Below are 16,651 nucleotides of genomic sequence, written 5' to 3' on the forward strand. Positions count from 1 at the left end.
TGTCCTGCTCATTCCTTCATGCTCCCTGCAGTTTCTGTCAGTCCTGATTGGCCCATGCTGAACACACACCTCTTCCCCATTGCTGTCATGTGACCACACAGACCTCTGACAGCAGCCCTGCTTCTCTAGTCTAGCGTGTTGTACTACACTACTGCATTATGGGGATCTGCATCTCCATCCTATTATCTACAAACTGCTGCAGTTTTTAAGGTTTATGCACTTACTATACATTATACATGACATTCTGATTGTTATACTGTACAGTAACTTATAATATCACATATTCTGCTGTTTCTAAATGTTTGTTTCATCTGTTTTACATGTTATTCAGAATATAAAATCATTATTTTTGGGGAGTGGAACCAATTGTCTGCATTTCTATGATTTCTTATGGGAAAATTTGCTTTGGTTTAAGAGTGGATTTGGATTACAAGCGCGGTCCCGGAACGAATTATGCTCGTAATCCAAGGCACAACTATATATAGAATATTATCATAGCCTAATATCTTAGCCGGGGACCCAGTAATGAGATTGAGGCATCACTGACTTTGCTGTGATGATCGGAGACGATTTCTGCTGATGATGATTATTTGCTGCTTCATTAAGAAACTTTTACTGCTGAGAATATGTCACCAAATGATGAGAACGGCAGAAAGAAGAATGAATGCCGGGAATGAGAAGTCATCTTACTGATGTACACAATATAGATCTAATATTACTATTAAGTTTATGATTTTGGACAATCCCTATATCATTAGATGAATCCCCCATGATATTCAATTGTTGGAAACCCCAACAACAAGCTGCAGCTTTAGGCTATGTTCACACAACGTAAGGTTCATATAAATCACGGTCGTTGTTGCTGATTTAAACAATGGCAGTGATTTATAAGAACCTTACATTGTGCTGCCTTCTGAGGGATCCCGGCCAGAGTGTATACACATGGTATACACTCCGGGCACGATCCCAAGCGGCGCAGCGAGAAACTGACATGTCAGTTTTCTGCAGCCGCTATTCATTGAATAGCGGCTGCAGAAAATCCTGTCAGTGCACACTATGGAGCGTGCAGCTCCGGCCGCACGCTCCATTGTGTACAGTGGGGAGTTCTGATGCGGGCGCGCACAGGGATGCTCCCGCATCAGAACTCTGCAGCGCTTAAGATCATCCAGCAGTTACTGCAGTATCGGCTGAGATTATATTATCTGACACCGGCCAGGTCACAGAACAGCCGGTGTCATACAGAGTCTGAACATGGCCTTAGGAGGAACCAGTAGCAAGTGTGTGATTTCTCTGCAGCACCACCTCTGGGGAAATAAAGGACTGCACAGTTGACCTGGAAATCATTGGCTGCCCATGTAAAGTGTGGTTCCTCCATGAACACTGCCCTTTAAGGACAGCTGAGCCCCTAATGTAAATGATAAAAACATAGCATCTATGATCTATCTATCTAGTAAGCAGAAACTCCTCAGCACTCCAGCAAGTAAAGTGAATCAAAACGTGCTCTTTATTCCATGAAGGTATACATGCTTGAGAAAGGTCCCAGTGTGGAAAGGCACGTTGGTATATATAGGCTGATGGAATAAAGGACGCGCTTTTATTTTCCACTACTTTCGGAGTGCTGCGGATTCTCTGCTTGTTTATCTCTTTATCTGTCTATCTATCTAATGTGTAACCCTTACATTTCCTGTAGCTGCATAGATTATTTATACAATATTAAAGCAGAAGTTTGGACCATTGCTCTCTGGGAGGTATCGTGTACAGCGCCCCCATCAGGTCAGGCCACAGCACAGCATCTATGAATTTATATGAAACATAAATATGTAAAGCATAAATCTTTTCAACCAGTTTACCATTTTTTAGTTGATTTCCTTGTGTTTTTTAATCATTGCCTCTCCCCCATAGTCTCCACAATTTGAGGTCATGGACGCTACTTTTGGCCTGGTCCACACTAACCAAGAGCAGATTTGTCATTACCAGGCTTGGGATGTCTGTATTTGTGCAGTACAGCTCCTGTGACAGTCACAGCTCATTCACACAGAGGTTGCCTGCACTGTAGAGGTTTACTCAATGTGCTGGATAAAAGACAGGGACATTTCTGTGTGTTACTGTTTTAGTTACATTGTCTTTGTCTATAACTGTAACTTTGAGAACAATCAGCCTTAGGTTAGTGATCAGAGCAGAAATAAAGCTCATTCCAAAGGGGTCTTTCATTTTCCTGTAAACCTATATATTGGGGGGGGGGGGGGTGGCGATCAGAGCGGCAGGGGTAGCGATCAGAGCTGCGGGGGTGGCGATCGGGGCGGCGCAGGGGGCTGCGGTTGACAGTGGGGCCGGGCTGCGAGTGGGTTAAACGATTTTTCCGTACGATATATCGTACCGTCTAAACGCTGATCATTATGAAAAAGAGAAACTTTACTCCGACATCGTTAATTGTACAATCGGGCCAATTATCGTTTCGTGTAAACGCAGCATTAAATTTCTTTATCTCTAGTTCTTTCATATCTGTGTATCTACAGATAATAGATAGATGACATAGATAGATAGATAGATAGATAGATAGATAGATAGATAGATAGATAAATAGGAGATAGATCGATAGATAGATAGATAGATAGATAGATAGATAGATAGGAGATAGAAGATAGATAGATAGATAGATAGATAGATAGATAGATAGATAAATAGGAGATAGATCGATAGATAGATAGATAGATAGATAGATAGATAGATAGATAGATAGGAGATAGAAGATAGATAGATAGATAGATAGATAGATAGATAGATAAATAATAGATAGATAGGAGATAGATAGATAGATAGATAGAAGATAGATAGATAGATTGATTGATTGATTGATTGATTGATTGATTGATAATAGATAGATAGGAGATAGAAGATAGATAGATAGATAGATAGATAGATAGATAGATAGATAGGAGATAGATAGATAGATAGATAGATAGATAGGAGATAGATAGATAGGAGATAGATAGATAGATAGATAGGAGATAGATAGATAGATAGATAGATAGATAGATAGATGGATAGGAGATAGATAGATAGATTGATTGATTGATTGATAATAGATAGATAGGAGATAGAAGATAGATAGATAGATAGATAGATAGATAGATAGGAGATAGATAGATAATAGATAGATAGATAGATAGATAGATAGATAGGAGATAGATAGATAGATAGATAGATAGATAGATAGATAGATAGATAGGAGATAGATAGATAGATAGATAGATAGATAGGAGATAGATAGATAGATAGATAGATAGATAGGAGATAGATAGATAGATAGATAGATAGATAGATAGATAGATAGCTGCGGGTAAAAGGTAGATAGAAGTATAATAGATAGATGGATGGATGGACAGATAGATGTATAGCAGTTTATCCCAGGTAACCCCTATGTGTTGTTATTATCACTATAGCAGCCATTGATGAGTCACTTTGTTCCATTCACTATTACATCTGCTCCTCCATTATTCCTGTATTTCCCACTTTGCCCTCCCATTAGACCTGTGCCCACCCTGCCCGGCCCCAGCTCACACACACAGGGCACACTCACCCTCCCTGCTCTTATATAAGACGCTTCTGCCTCTGTATATGTGGACTCTGCAGCCAGGCTGAGGATGCAGTGAGGCGGCAGTGCGCATGCGCAGCTCATCCTGTAATCCTGAGCTCACAGAGGTAACTATCGGTCAGTCCCTGCAGGTGCCCGGAGCCCACAGCCACAAGCGGCCCAGCAAGCTTCTCTCCTGCCCCGAAATGGTTAATCCGACAGGCTTTATGCAATCCATCTTCGATCACCCTCTTTAATCACTTAACCCTTTGCATATCTAATCTAACCAGTTGTAATGCAAATCTGCAGGGGGTGGGGGGTATAAGCTTTCAGCCATGCATGAGAGGGTTAACCATTAGTGACAGTCACGTTGTATAGCCTCATCATCATCATCACCGTCTCTAATTACATTCATAACAATTACTGGAGATAGCAAAGACTTGATTCACTTCCTAAATATGTGAACCTGGCTCCTCCATAGGATAGAATGGCGAGCAGGAGCTGCACTGTGTATACAGGAGGGGGCTACAGAGAGAGACCCTATCCTGCAGGGGGACTACAAGCTCCAGGAGGCAACCAGTAACACAAGTCACAGAAGGAAACCAGCCCACGGTTACAGGAGAACTACAAGTCCCAGTAGAACACTAGTGAGAAACAACAGGTCAGCAACAAATAGTGCTACAGAGGTACTACAAGTCACAGAAAGCAAGCAGTGTTCTCATGGAGAACTACAAGTCACAGAAAGAAACCTCTTCATTACTGCAGTGGAACTACAAGTCGAAGCAGCGCATGCTAGATGGTAAACAAGCCTCAGTAACCAGCAAGCTGTAGAACTACAAGTCACAGCAGGAAACCAATTCATTACTGCTTTATAAATAAATCAATAATCATAATATTGCAGGGAACTAGAAGTCTAAGCAGTGCATGCTAGGTGGTAAACAAGCCTCAGTAACCAGCAAGCTGTAGAACTACTAGTCACAGAAGAAAACCAGTCCATTACTGCAGGGGAACTACAAGTCTAAGCAGTGCATGCTAGATGGTAAACAAGCCTCAGTAACCAGCAAGCTGTAGAACTACAAGTCACAGAAGGAAACCAGTTAATTACTGCAGTGGGACACCAGTGATAAACAGCAGGTACTGCTCTAGAAGTACTACAGGTCACAGCAAGCAAGTGATGTGGCTATGGCTTCTGAAGAACTAAAAGTCCCAGCATATCCTATTTTAGTGTGTGTGTGACCTTGAATATTATAGACGATAGATATTTCCTATAGCTGAGATGATTTATAGATGTAATCCCAGCCAGAGCCATGATGGGGGGGGGGGTGCATATAAACAGGGATCCAATGCAGGACAGGGCTGTAGCATCCTGATGCAGCAGAGCTCAATGTGTTCCCTCATCCCTTGTTTGTGCATATTGACAAGAAGATATTGCAGCTGTCACATGAGATGGATGCCACTGACAAAGCCAGCTCTGCTACATTTACATTGTCAACAACAGTATATATGGGACATAGTTCACAGCATAGACACATTAGATGGAATAGCTGAGGGCATTGATGGATCAGTTTGAGGACATGCTATATATATATATATATATATATATATATATATATATATATATTTAATAACAGGATATGATGACATAAAGTGATGGATGGAGTAGAGGACAAGCTGACCTCTTTAGCCTATATACTGTTAGCATCAACAATACATGGTATACATGTCACATGGTTTACTAGAAAAACTGAGCTGACTGATTAGTTTGAGGACAAACTGAGCTCTGCTACTTCTATATAAGGTAACAACAATAAATGGTGTACATAGACATAAGATGGAATAGCTGAGTTTGTTGATGTGTTACCGAGAGGATAAGCTCAGCTCTGCTGTATCTATATAGTCAGCAACAGTACATGGTGTATATATCAGTTTACAACATAGACATCAGGTAGGATAGCTGAGGGTGCTGATGGATCAGGTAGATGACAAGCTCAGCTCTGCTGTACCTAGTGTATATAGTCAACAACAGTATATGGTGTATATATCAGTTTACAGCCTAGACAAAAGACAGGGCAATGATAAGGTAAGTGACAGCTCTGCTCCATGCACACTCACCATGGTGGAGGGCACACTGAAGGCTGCAGTCAGGCAGGCCATCCCCTGCCCACCCGGACTAGCTGCGCTGTCTACAGCTGCTGGTGCTGATCTGTGCCTCCAGTCCTGGCAGCTGCTCTCTCCTCCTCTGCCTGCCTCTCATTGGCAGCAGGCTGCAGATGGGCAGGAGCTTCTGGGTGCAGCTAAACGTGCTCTTGTTTTCTTCCCTGTCTCCTTCATGTGTCATTATCCCCACACTGTCTCCTCAATGAGCTGTGCTGCACAGGGAGGGGGCAGAGATAGTGTCTGCAGGAGAACTACAAGTCCCAGGAGGTAACCACTGATGTATTCAGGAAAAACTGCAAGTCTGTAAAGAAACAACAAGCAATGTTACATATGCAGGAGAGCAACAAGTCCCAGGAGACAACAAAACTATGCATTAAAATAGAGAACTACAAGTCTCAGGGAACTGTGATTTAATGCCTGCAGAAGAACTACAAGGCCCAGGAGACAGTGATACTCTGTATTAAAAAGAACTACATGTCTAAGGAAACAACCAGCAATACTACATCTGCATGAGAACTGAGTTGGTGTCTGAAGGCGAACTACAAGTGGCAAGAGACAACTAGTGATACTGTGTGTTCAGAAGAAGAACAAAACTATTCAAGATAGAGAACTACCAAGTCACAGGAGACAACTACCGTTTCTATGTATTTAGGAGAACTACTAGTTCCAGAAGACAACTAGTGATGCTAAATATTCCGGAGATCTGTACGATTTACCAAGTCCCAGAAGACAACTAAAGAACTATGCATGAAGAAAAACTTAAAGGGGAAGTCAGACAAAAATTCTTATTAAAGTATTGTATTGCCCCCCCAAAAGTTATACAAATCACCAATATACACTTATTATAGGAAATGCTTATAAACTGCTTATTTCCCTGCACTTACTACTGCATCAAGGCTTCACTTCCTGGATAAAATGGTGATGTCACGACCCAACTCCCAGAGCTGTGCGGGCTGTGGCTGCTGGAGAGGATGATGGCAGGGGGACACTGAGGGACACAGGGCACTGGGGGGACACTGAGCATCCTCTGCCATCATCCTCTCCAGCAGCCACAGCCCGCACAGCTCTGGGAGTCGGGTCGTGACATCACCATGGTATCCAGGAAGTGACATCACCATGTTATCCAGGAAGTGAAGCCTTGATGCAGTAGTAAGTGCAGCGAAAAAAGCACTTTATAAGCATTTCCCGTAATAAGTGTATATTGGTGATTTGTATAACTTTTGGGGAGGCAATATAATAATTTAATAAAAATTATCGCCATTCTCCTTTAAAGCCATAGGAAACAACCAGTGATAGTATGTCTGGAGGAGAACTACAACTCCCAGGAGACTAAACTATGCATGAAGCAGAACCACAAATCTCAGGGAACAGTGATTTTATTTCTGCAGAAGAACTACAAGTCCCAATAAGGCAATTAGTGATGCTGTGTATCCAAAAGAACTACAAATCCAGCATTACTATGTTTGCATGAGAACTTCTTGTCCCAGAAGAAAACTAAAGATTTATGCAAAAAACTAGAAGTCAACAAGTCAAGTGCTAGAGTAAAGTCACTGTTAATATGGATGCAGGAGAATTACAATTCCTAAGAGCCAATCAGTGACTTTATGCATTCAGACAAGCTATAAGTTAAACAGCCAGAGATATAGTGTATGGGGGAGAACAACAGGTCCCAGGAGAGAACTATTCATACTATGCATGCAGAATAGCAACAAGTCTAGCAAAACCATCAGTGATTGTTAGTCTGCAAGAGCACTATAAGTGTTAACAAGTCCTAAGTGACAACCAGTGATACTATGTATTCAGGAGGACTTCAAGGTTTAGGGTCCATTTACACAGAAAGATTGAAGCCAAAGCCAGAAACAGACTATAAACAGAGATCAGGTCATAAAGAAAAGCCTGAAATTTCTCCTCTTTTCAAATCTGTTCCTGGCTTTGGCTTCAACTCTGTCAGATAATCTTTCTGTGTAAAAGGACCCTTAGTATCAGTGATATGTGCACGAGAGGATAAATCTCAGAAGACAGCTGTCCATACTGTGTATTCAGAATAACTACAAGTCCCAAGAAAAGAACAACCAGTGATTGTCTGCAAGAGAACTATAGGCTCCAGGAGTCAACAATCCATTCTATATATGGAGGAGAACCATAAGTCCCAGTATTCAACCAGTCATAATATCTGCAGAACTAAAAGTCTCAGAATACAACTAGTAATGCTATGTCATTGGGAGGACTATAAGTGCCAGAATGCAATTAACTATACTTTGCATGCAGGAGCACTACTAGTTCTCAAACAACTAGTGATACTGTGCTTGCAGGAAAACAACATATTACGCTTTATATGCAGGAGAACTTCAAGCACCAGGAGACAACTAGTAGTTTTCCATGAGAACTATAAGTCCCAGAATACAGTCAGTGATTCTACTTCTGCTAAGTAATTACAAGTACCAGAACCCAACCAATTATACTATGTATGCAAGAATACTACAAGCCTGGCGCTACCCAGGGGGATGTGCCCTGTACTGTACATGCCACCATGCATCTCCCCCTTTAACATGTTCATACATTACCTCTATTATCCTGACTGTACATCCAGAGCCCCCTGGTTCATGAACACAATGTAAAAACAGCAGTGTAAACTGACACATAAATCCTGTCCCGCTCACCTTGCTACAGGGCTACAATACACTGTAACAAGCACTGTAGCTGCACACGCCGCAGGTTAGGAATAATACATGTCCCTGTCCACTGACTGCAAGCAAAGATAATAAAAAATAATGAGAATATAACATATATTAGAAAAAGTGACAGCCTTCCCATAGAGGGTGCCTTACATAGTACTTAGTACATAGTACTTTCTCTTTATACAGTAACTCCTCATAATGTATAAATCATGATACCATATAGCGCCCAATCATAAGATCATGGTGTCTAAATAACAGTGCCCATATAAAGCTACAATACATAAATGCTATAACGTGCCGTCGCACTGTAACTATTATATACTGTAAAGTAGCACAATGTCACAGAATGGGAATACCTCCATATACTGCTGAAATAAAACTAATGCACAGTGACTAAATAACTTATTACATAATGTAATAAGGCTATACGATGTATAAATAATACCGCCATATAGTGCTGAAATAAAACCAATGCACAGTGCCTAAATAACAACTCAATACATAATGTAGTAAGGCTATACAATGTATAAATAATATCGCCATATAGTGCTGAAATGAGACCAATGTACAGTGACCAAATAACAACTCAGTACATAATATAATAAGGCAATACAATGTATAAATAATACCGCCATATAGTGCTGAAATAAGACCAATGTACAGTGACCAAAAACTCAGTACATAATGTAATAAGGCAATACAATGTATAAATAATACCGCCATATAGTGCTGAAATGAGACCAATGTACAGTGACCAAATAACAACTCAGTACATAATGTAATAAGGCTATACAATGTATAAATAATACCGCCATATAGTGCTGAAATAAGACCAATGTATAGTGATCAAAGAACAACTAAGTAAACAGTGTAGTAATAACGCCATATACTGATTCTTGCGATCACTGGCAGCCACAAACCCCAGTACCAGGCCACATGGCAGCCACACACATCAGCCTTGATGTGAAAGTTGAAGAACTTACTATACAATTAATAAACAAGATCGGGCAGAACTTCTCCAGCCACCATTACTGAAAATATCAGGAGCATGAAGTCACTGAGAGTGGAGCGCTCCAGGGCCAGGAGCCTCGTGTCTGTCCCAGCCAGGAATGTAAGATTCACTCCAAGAACCTGCTGAGCTGGAATATCACTAGTGATCCTCAGCGGTTATAATAGGCGGCAATTATCAATGACAAGGTCACAGCCAAACTCAGAGGAGGCACCACAGGCACACGTGTGGGTAATGTCCTTGGCTATTGACCCCAAGTCATGGCCTCCGTCTAGCTGTGAAATAATCTGTCAGTCATCTGAGCTTTCCCTGAAACAGTTCTATGTGTGACGGAGATAGATAGAAGATAGATAGATAGATAGATAGATAGATAGAGCTTCTGGGTGCTGTTGGAATTTTTTGAATTTTTTGAATATATCCTCCAGGATCCAAGGTCAGGATCATCGAGCCGGCACCCACAAGACGTTTGAGCTCCAAGCTGTGCTGCTTGCAATACTTTTTGCATAGATAGATAGATAGATAGATAGATAGATAGATAGGAGATAGATAGATAGATAGATAGATAGATAGATAGATAGATAGATAGATAGATAATAGATAGAAGATAGATAGATAGATAGATAGATGATAGATAGGAGATAGATGATAGATAGGAGATATATAGATAGTTAGGAGATAGATAGATAGATAGATAGATAGATAGATAGATAGATAGGAGATAGATAAATAGATAGATAGATAGATAGATATGAGATAGATAGGTAGATAGATAGATAGATAGATAGATAGAAGATAGATAGATTGATAGATAGGAGATAGATAGATTGATAGATAGGAGATAGATAGATAGATAGATAGATAGATAGATAGATAGATAGATAGATAGATAGATAATAGATAGATAGATAGATAGATAGATAGGAGATAGATAGATTGATAGATAGATAGATAGATAGATGATAGATAGATAGATAGTTAGGAGATAGATAGATAGATAGATAGATAGATAGATAGAAGATAGATAGATTGATAGATAGGAGATAGATAGATTGATAGATAGGAGATAGATAGATAGATAGATAGATAGATAGATGATAGATAGATAGATAGATAGGAGATAGATAGATTGATAGATAGATAGATAGATAGATAGATAGATAGATAGATGATAGATAGATAGATAGTTAGGAGATAGATAGATAGATAGATAGATAGATAGATAGATAGATAAGAGATAATATAGAGCTGGACGGCACTGTGCGGCACTGCGGCTCAGGTGGGTGCTTCTACCTCAGTGGACGGACTCCAGGCCCACCTTAGTGATAAAATAAACCGAGAAGAGTCAGCACTCCAATATATGGTGAAAATAGAAGATGATTTATTCATTGATTTATTCAATATTTTATGCACATTGATGGGTGAATAAATCATCTTCTATTTTCACCATATATTGGAGTGCTGCCTCTTCTCGGTTTATTTTAGATAGATAGATAGATAGATAGATAGATAGATAGATAGTGTAGACGTGTCACAGGTGAAGTGCTCGAGGAGGTGTACATCTCGCCTAGGTTGCTACACACGGTGAGATGGTAAGTCCAGGATGGATCTGTTGCTCAGCAGTGTTATGCTGCTGAGTTGTTATTTATTTTTACCGGGCCTGGATTTACATGGAACGGCAGGTAGGTTTTGGTAGTGGGATTTGCCATTCCCTCCCCCGATCCACTTTGGGTGTTGTGATCAGGTGTGCTCTGATGAGCCTGGAAAAGGTAAAAGCTCTGCAGAGCTGCAGGTGGTTGCTCTCAGCCAGGAGTGAACAGCCTGGGTGTCTGTTTGGGAGCAAACTGTGAACATAGCCTCTACTGGAGCTTATGTATACCCTGCGGTATCCAGGTGGAAGACTCACTGTGATAAGTGTTAGATAGGTGAGCCAACCTGTTAGTAAGAGCCCAGACGGGCAAGACCTTTTTGTTTGTTTTATTCTTAAAGCACAGTGTTGCTGTATTTCTGTTTGCTGGACTGTTTATGCTGCAAATAAACGCCAAGCTGTTAATTTACAAGTCCAAGTCTGCTGTGAACTGTGTCCAAACACACCATCCCCCGGGAAGATCCCTACAATTGGTGCTGCGGAACGGGCAAAACGGTTGCTAGGGGCAACGGTGTGCATCACACATCACTCCAGCGACTTTGTCGGTGAGAAGAGCTGTGCAACGTGCTCTGCAAAAGATGACTGCTGATGACGATGTTGAGGCCAACTTAACTGTCTTTGAGCGGGTGGCTGAGCGGGAGAAGTTACCATCCACTGAGTGGGCAGAGGTCATTGCTCCCTATTTAACAGGCGAACCTCAAAAGGCTTATTATGACCTCAGTGAGCAAGAGGTCAAAGACTATCCTCGGCTAAGAGCAGAGATACTTGCCCAACTAGGAGTTACTGCTGCTGTCCGTGCCCGGAGGGTACGCAACTGGAGCTACAGTCTGGACAAGTCAGCGAGGTCCCAGATGTATGACCTGATTCATCTGGCAAGAAAGTGGTTGGAGCCAGACACTTCTACTCCTGCCCAGATCCTAGAGAGGGTCGTGATGGATCGCTACCTCCGAGCACTTCCTGCTGATCTGCAACGCTTGGTGGGACAAGGTGACCCTAAGAATGCCGACGAACTTGTGGAGAGGTTCCAGGCGACTGAGGACTACCTCCGTGATGTTCCTGCAGCACCTTCACCTCCCCGGAGTGCCAGATCTGTGCCGTCAGCTGGTAAGAGACTTCCATCTATTGGGGCAGTGTGGAGGGGGGCTGATAGAGGGAAGAGCGCTCAGGGGCAAAAGACTGGCGATGGTCCTAGGTGGCTAAGTGGCCCTAAAAAGGACTCCCTGCCAAGGAGACCAGGCCCTATCCAGTGCTGGAGATGCCATGAGACGGGACATATCTCTGCCCATTGCCCTCTTACCAGTGAGCCCATGGAGTGTGACGCTAGCCGGCGTCAGTCGCTATTTGCGGAACCGTCATGTGTTGCAGTCCCTGGACTAGAGACAGAACTGCAAGTCTGCAACATTACAGTCAATGACTTCCCTGTTAAGGCGTTGCTGGACTCAGGAAGCCTTGTCACCTTGGTGCATGCCAGTTTGGTGACTGGGGACTTTGTGTCAAACAAACATATGAGCATGGTATGCATACATGGTGATACAAAGGTTTACCCTATAGTACTGGCTAATGTCGGGACTGAACTAGGCGCTGTACCATATGAAGTGGGTGTGGTTAAAAACCTCATGCATAATGTGATATTGGGGCGTGACTTTCCATTGTTCTGGGCTCTATGGGGAAAAAGAAAATCCCCTGAAAGGAGTGAGGAGACCCCTAAGTCTATTGCATTACCCACAGTAAATAACACTGTACAGGATGAAAATGATGCTTTTCCTTTGCAGGTCCTGGCTGGTGAGGAAGAGGCTCCTCCCACTGAGCAGAATGTTCCAGACTTAGAGGTGTCTAGGGATAATTTTGGTACTGCACAATTACAAGACCCCACTCTCAAAAATGCGAGAGAGCAGGTCACTGTTATGAATGGGGTACCTCAGGAACCAGAAGCTGAGAAAAAGTTTCCACATTTTTCTGTGACTAATGATCTCTACTACAGAGTCACTAAGATTAATGATGAGGTTGTGGAACAGCTTCTGGTGCCTAAGCCGTACCGGCGTCAGGTATTGGACATGGCCCATAATCATGTTCTTGGGGGACACTTGGGGACAGATAAAATGCAGGAGAGAGTCCTCCAGAGGTTTTATTGGCCTGCGATTTATGATGACATTAAAAAGTACTGCGAGTCGTGCCCCACATGTCAGCTTAGCGCTCCAGTGTCACATTTCCGCAGGCCTTTGGTTTGGTTTGGTGAAACACTGCATCTAAGACAATTGCACGTGAGTTGTTTTATATGTTTTCCAGGGTGGGGATCCCCAAAGAAATCTTGACCGACCAAGGTACCCCGTTTCTGTCAAAAGTGATGAGAGAAAGGTTTGAGATGAGACAAACGTTGCTGATTTTTGCTGCTGATGATTTACTAATAAACACCACAAGTTTTTCACTATTTTGGATTTGCTGCAGCCTCATACTTTTATTGGAAGAGGGGACGTGGATCCAGTCTCCACTGCTGGCACTCTACACACCACGCCTGGGAGTGCACTCCACTCTATTGCTTATCCACACGTGAGGGAGCAGTGGAAGAGTCCCACCCACCCTCCCTATATGTCTGTTGGAGGTTCTTTGGGTTGTGTTGGTCCGAGGGAGGTGGCGGGGGTGTGTTTGTTCGTTTGTCACGGCGTGGGGGGGTAGGGGGTCCTTGGGGTTGGCTAAAATGGATGGAAAGTGGTACACGAGGAGTCGTGCACCCTCTTTAGTTAATAGATCATCGGGTTACTTGGAGGATGGTGGGCTCCTGGCAGGGTGGTGTCCCGGGGAGTAGGTGGGTGTTATACATAATCGGCCAGGTTAATTGCAATTGGGCTCCTGAGCCTGGGGTAACCGGCTGGGGGCAGTATCTATAATATTATAAGTATAGCACTAATGGGGAGTGCATTGCTGTGGGTGGCCGGTTTATGTTTTTTAGCTTCAAGGACCCCCTCCCGTGTTAGAGAAGTTGGGATAAGTTTAGGTAGCATATTTATTGCTATTGATATTGTATTACTGTTATTTTATGTTTGTATTTATGTTAATAAAGTTGGCTGCTGTGGCCAAATTTATCCAAAACTGGGGTCAGTGTTTTATTTCATAGGGGTTAAGTATAAATATAGGGGGAGGCCACGGCGGGATCATTTTTCCCATGTCATGTCATGTCATCAAAAGGTCCTACACCGAGAACCAATGCTGCATGAAGGTAAATGGGAAGAGAACAGATTATTTCCAGCAGAGCCAAGGAATCAGACAGGAATGCACTGGCAGCAGCTCTGGAGTTCTCTCCAACACCATGGGGGGAGATTTATCAAACATGGTGTAAAGTGAAACTGTATCAGTTGCCCCTAACAACCAATCAGATTCCACTTTGCATTCCCCACAGACTCTTTGCAAAATGAAAGGTGGAATCTGATTGGTTGCTAGGGGCCACTGAGCCAGTTTCACTTTACACCATGTTTGATAAATCTCCCCCCTTGTCTCTTCCTCCATGACCCTGAGGTGAAATTCCTTACTTACTCACCAAGTCCCCCTGAGTATTTTGAGCCATCTCCCGTCTTTCTGGCTGCCGCCATTCATTAACTACAAGTTTTTCTAAAAACCAGTTTGTACCCAAGAAGGCGCCGGCCAGGAAACTACATTTACCAGCATGCATTGCATCTCAGATCCAAGTGTCCACCTCATCTTGTAGTATCTGCCAATAGCTGGCTCAATCTGCTTCTGTTTTACACTGTAAACAAAATATCTATCAATCTATCTATTTTACACAGCCAAAGTTATAGTATGGCAGCATGGGGCATTGTGAGTTCTTTGAGATTCTGAGGGAATTGGGGAGATGTAGTGAGTCAGGTCCCTTAATCCTCTCTATAGCACATCTCATGAAGTGAAGCAGATTCCATTAGGCTACGTTCACACGTAGCAAAACTAGTGGAATTGCGGAATGCCGTTAGCCTCTCTCTCATAATGGGAGTCTATGGGAGGCGCGCGCTGCTGCTCTTTCCGCGCTGAAGAATGAGCATGTTCATTTTTCAGCGCAGAGAGACGCTGTGAGAACAGCAGCGCGCGCCTCCCATAGACTCCCATTATGAGAGAGAGGCTAACGGCATTCCGCGGCGGACAATTCCGCAGCGGAATCCCGCTAGTTTTGCTACATGTGAACGGGGCCTTATAGTGCATTTCAACATGATTTCAGGTAGATACAATAAACTCCAACAGAGAGAAACATCAATGGTTGTTTCTTACAGGGGGGTACTTACAGGTACCTGAGTCTCATCAGTCCTATCCTGTAATCCATCTCATTCCCACTGGGCTGAATTCTCTCCCCTTGTGGAAAATCCAGCTGTGCTTTGATCTATTGTTTCTACCTCACACAAAGGACCCATATTCTCTTTACCTCACACAACACTGACTGGACTCCCTTTCTGATTACTATTAAAGTGATAATGTCACCCGCTTTCTGTATGAGGACTTCTCTACACAGCTGTAAAGCCTAAATTCTGCAGTTTTCATACCTTACTTTATTATAGATTTCTTGGTGCTTTGTTGAGTGAAAAATGCTTTTTATCATTGGTGGATTGTGCCACCTGGGTTGGGCTTCACGTCTGCAGTGCCACTTAGCTCCACCCACATTGGCACTGTAGGACTGCCACTTCATGACATAATAGGCGACTGGGCCCCGCTACCTCTGCGGCCATTGGAATGGCCCGATCTAGAGGGGGTGGGGCCTAGACCGCAATGACGTCACAGAGGGGCAGGATCTACGGCGCCTATGTGGGAGGGCCTAAGTGGAGCTGCAGCAGTGAAACCCCACCCAGGTGGCACAGACCACCAAGGATAAAAAGCATTTTTCACTGGACCAAGTACCAAGAAGTCTATAGTAAAGTAAGGTATGGAAACTGCAGAACTTAAGCTTTACAGCTGTGTAGAGAAATCCTCATACAGAAAGGGGAGCACAGTATCACTTTAACACCCTCACGGCTGGAAAACTAGCAATGTTGTGTGCTGGCACTACTGGCATTCTCTAAATGCCAGACAAAGTTAAATAATTAACCCTTGACAGTGACAGTCAAGCTTACCCTGGGCCACATGTCCATCTACATAGATTAGAAAGAAAGAGACAGATGAAAAAACTGTTTCCTTTCGTTGGCCAGGTGCTCACTGATTGTTGTGATGTCAGTGGTGGGCGGGGTTAGATATGGGGTGTTACAGCTTGCCTGGCAACAGAAGAGACAGATCATGTGACTCTGGTCTCAGAAGGGAGGTGGAGAACAGAGGAGCCGAGACTATGTGGACCAGGAAGTGAGGATTTTCTGCAGCTTCAGGGTGTGAGTCAGGATTTGCTGCAGACAAACGGACCAGTTCATGTAATAGAAACTTATTACACACAAGCTTAGATTATGGGTAGGAATTCAGCAGGGTAACATTTTCTTAGGTTGAATACCGCTTTAAGGAAACCTCTTAAGTAAATGTAGTTAAGTGGGCAGTCCTACTCAGTGATAAATAATTCAATGAAGGCCAGAAAATCTCTAGTATTCACATCTCTACTAATATAGCCACACTTATATTTATAACTGTAGAAC

The 16,651-nt window shown here is 42.8% G+C and overlaps 1 protein-coding gene across 3 annotated transcripts in view; it reads right to left on the minus strand.

Annotated features, from left to right (window-relative positions):
• The window catches only part of ABCG1 (ATP binding cassette subfamily G member 1), an 83,419-nt gene extending 67,215 nt beyond the window's left edge, over positions 1-16,204 (minus strand). For 2 of the 3 annotated variants that reach the window (XM_069946227.1, XM_069946224.1), the window contains exon 1: positions 5,687-5,887. In XM_069946227.1, coding sequence (XP_069802328.1) covers positions 5,687-5,728 — 42 coding nt within the window. In that variant the 5' untranslated portion in view covers positions 5,729-5,887. Of the gene's footprint in view, positions 1-5,686; positions 5,888-16,147 lie in introns of those variants that run through there. The other variant, XM_069946225.1, reaches the window with a different exon arrangement.
• Positions 16,205-16,651: the final 447 nt, after the last annotated feature.

The sequence above is a fragment of the Dendropsophus ebraccatus genome, chromosome 11 (assembly GCF_027789765.1).
Source record: "Dendropsophus ebraccatus isolate aDenEbr1 chromosome 11, aDenEbr1.pat, whole genome shotgun sequence".
Classification (NCBI taxonomy): domain Eukaryota; kingdom Metazoa; phylum Chordata; class Amphibia; order Anura; family Hylidae; genus Dendropsophus; species Dendropsophus ebraccatus.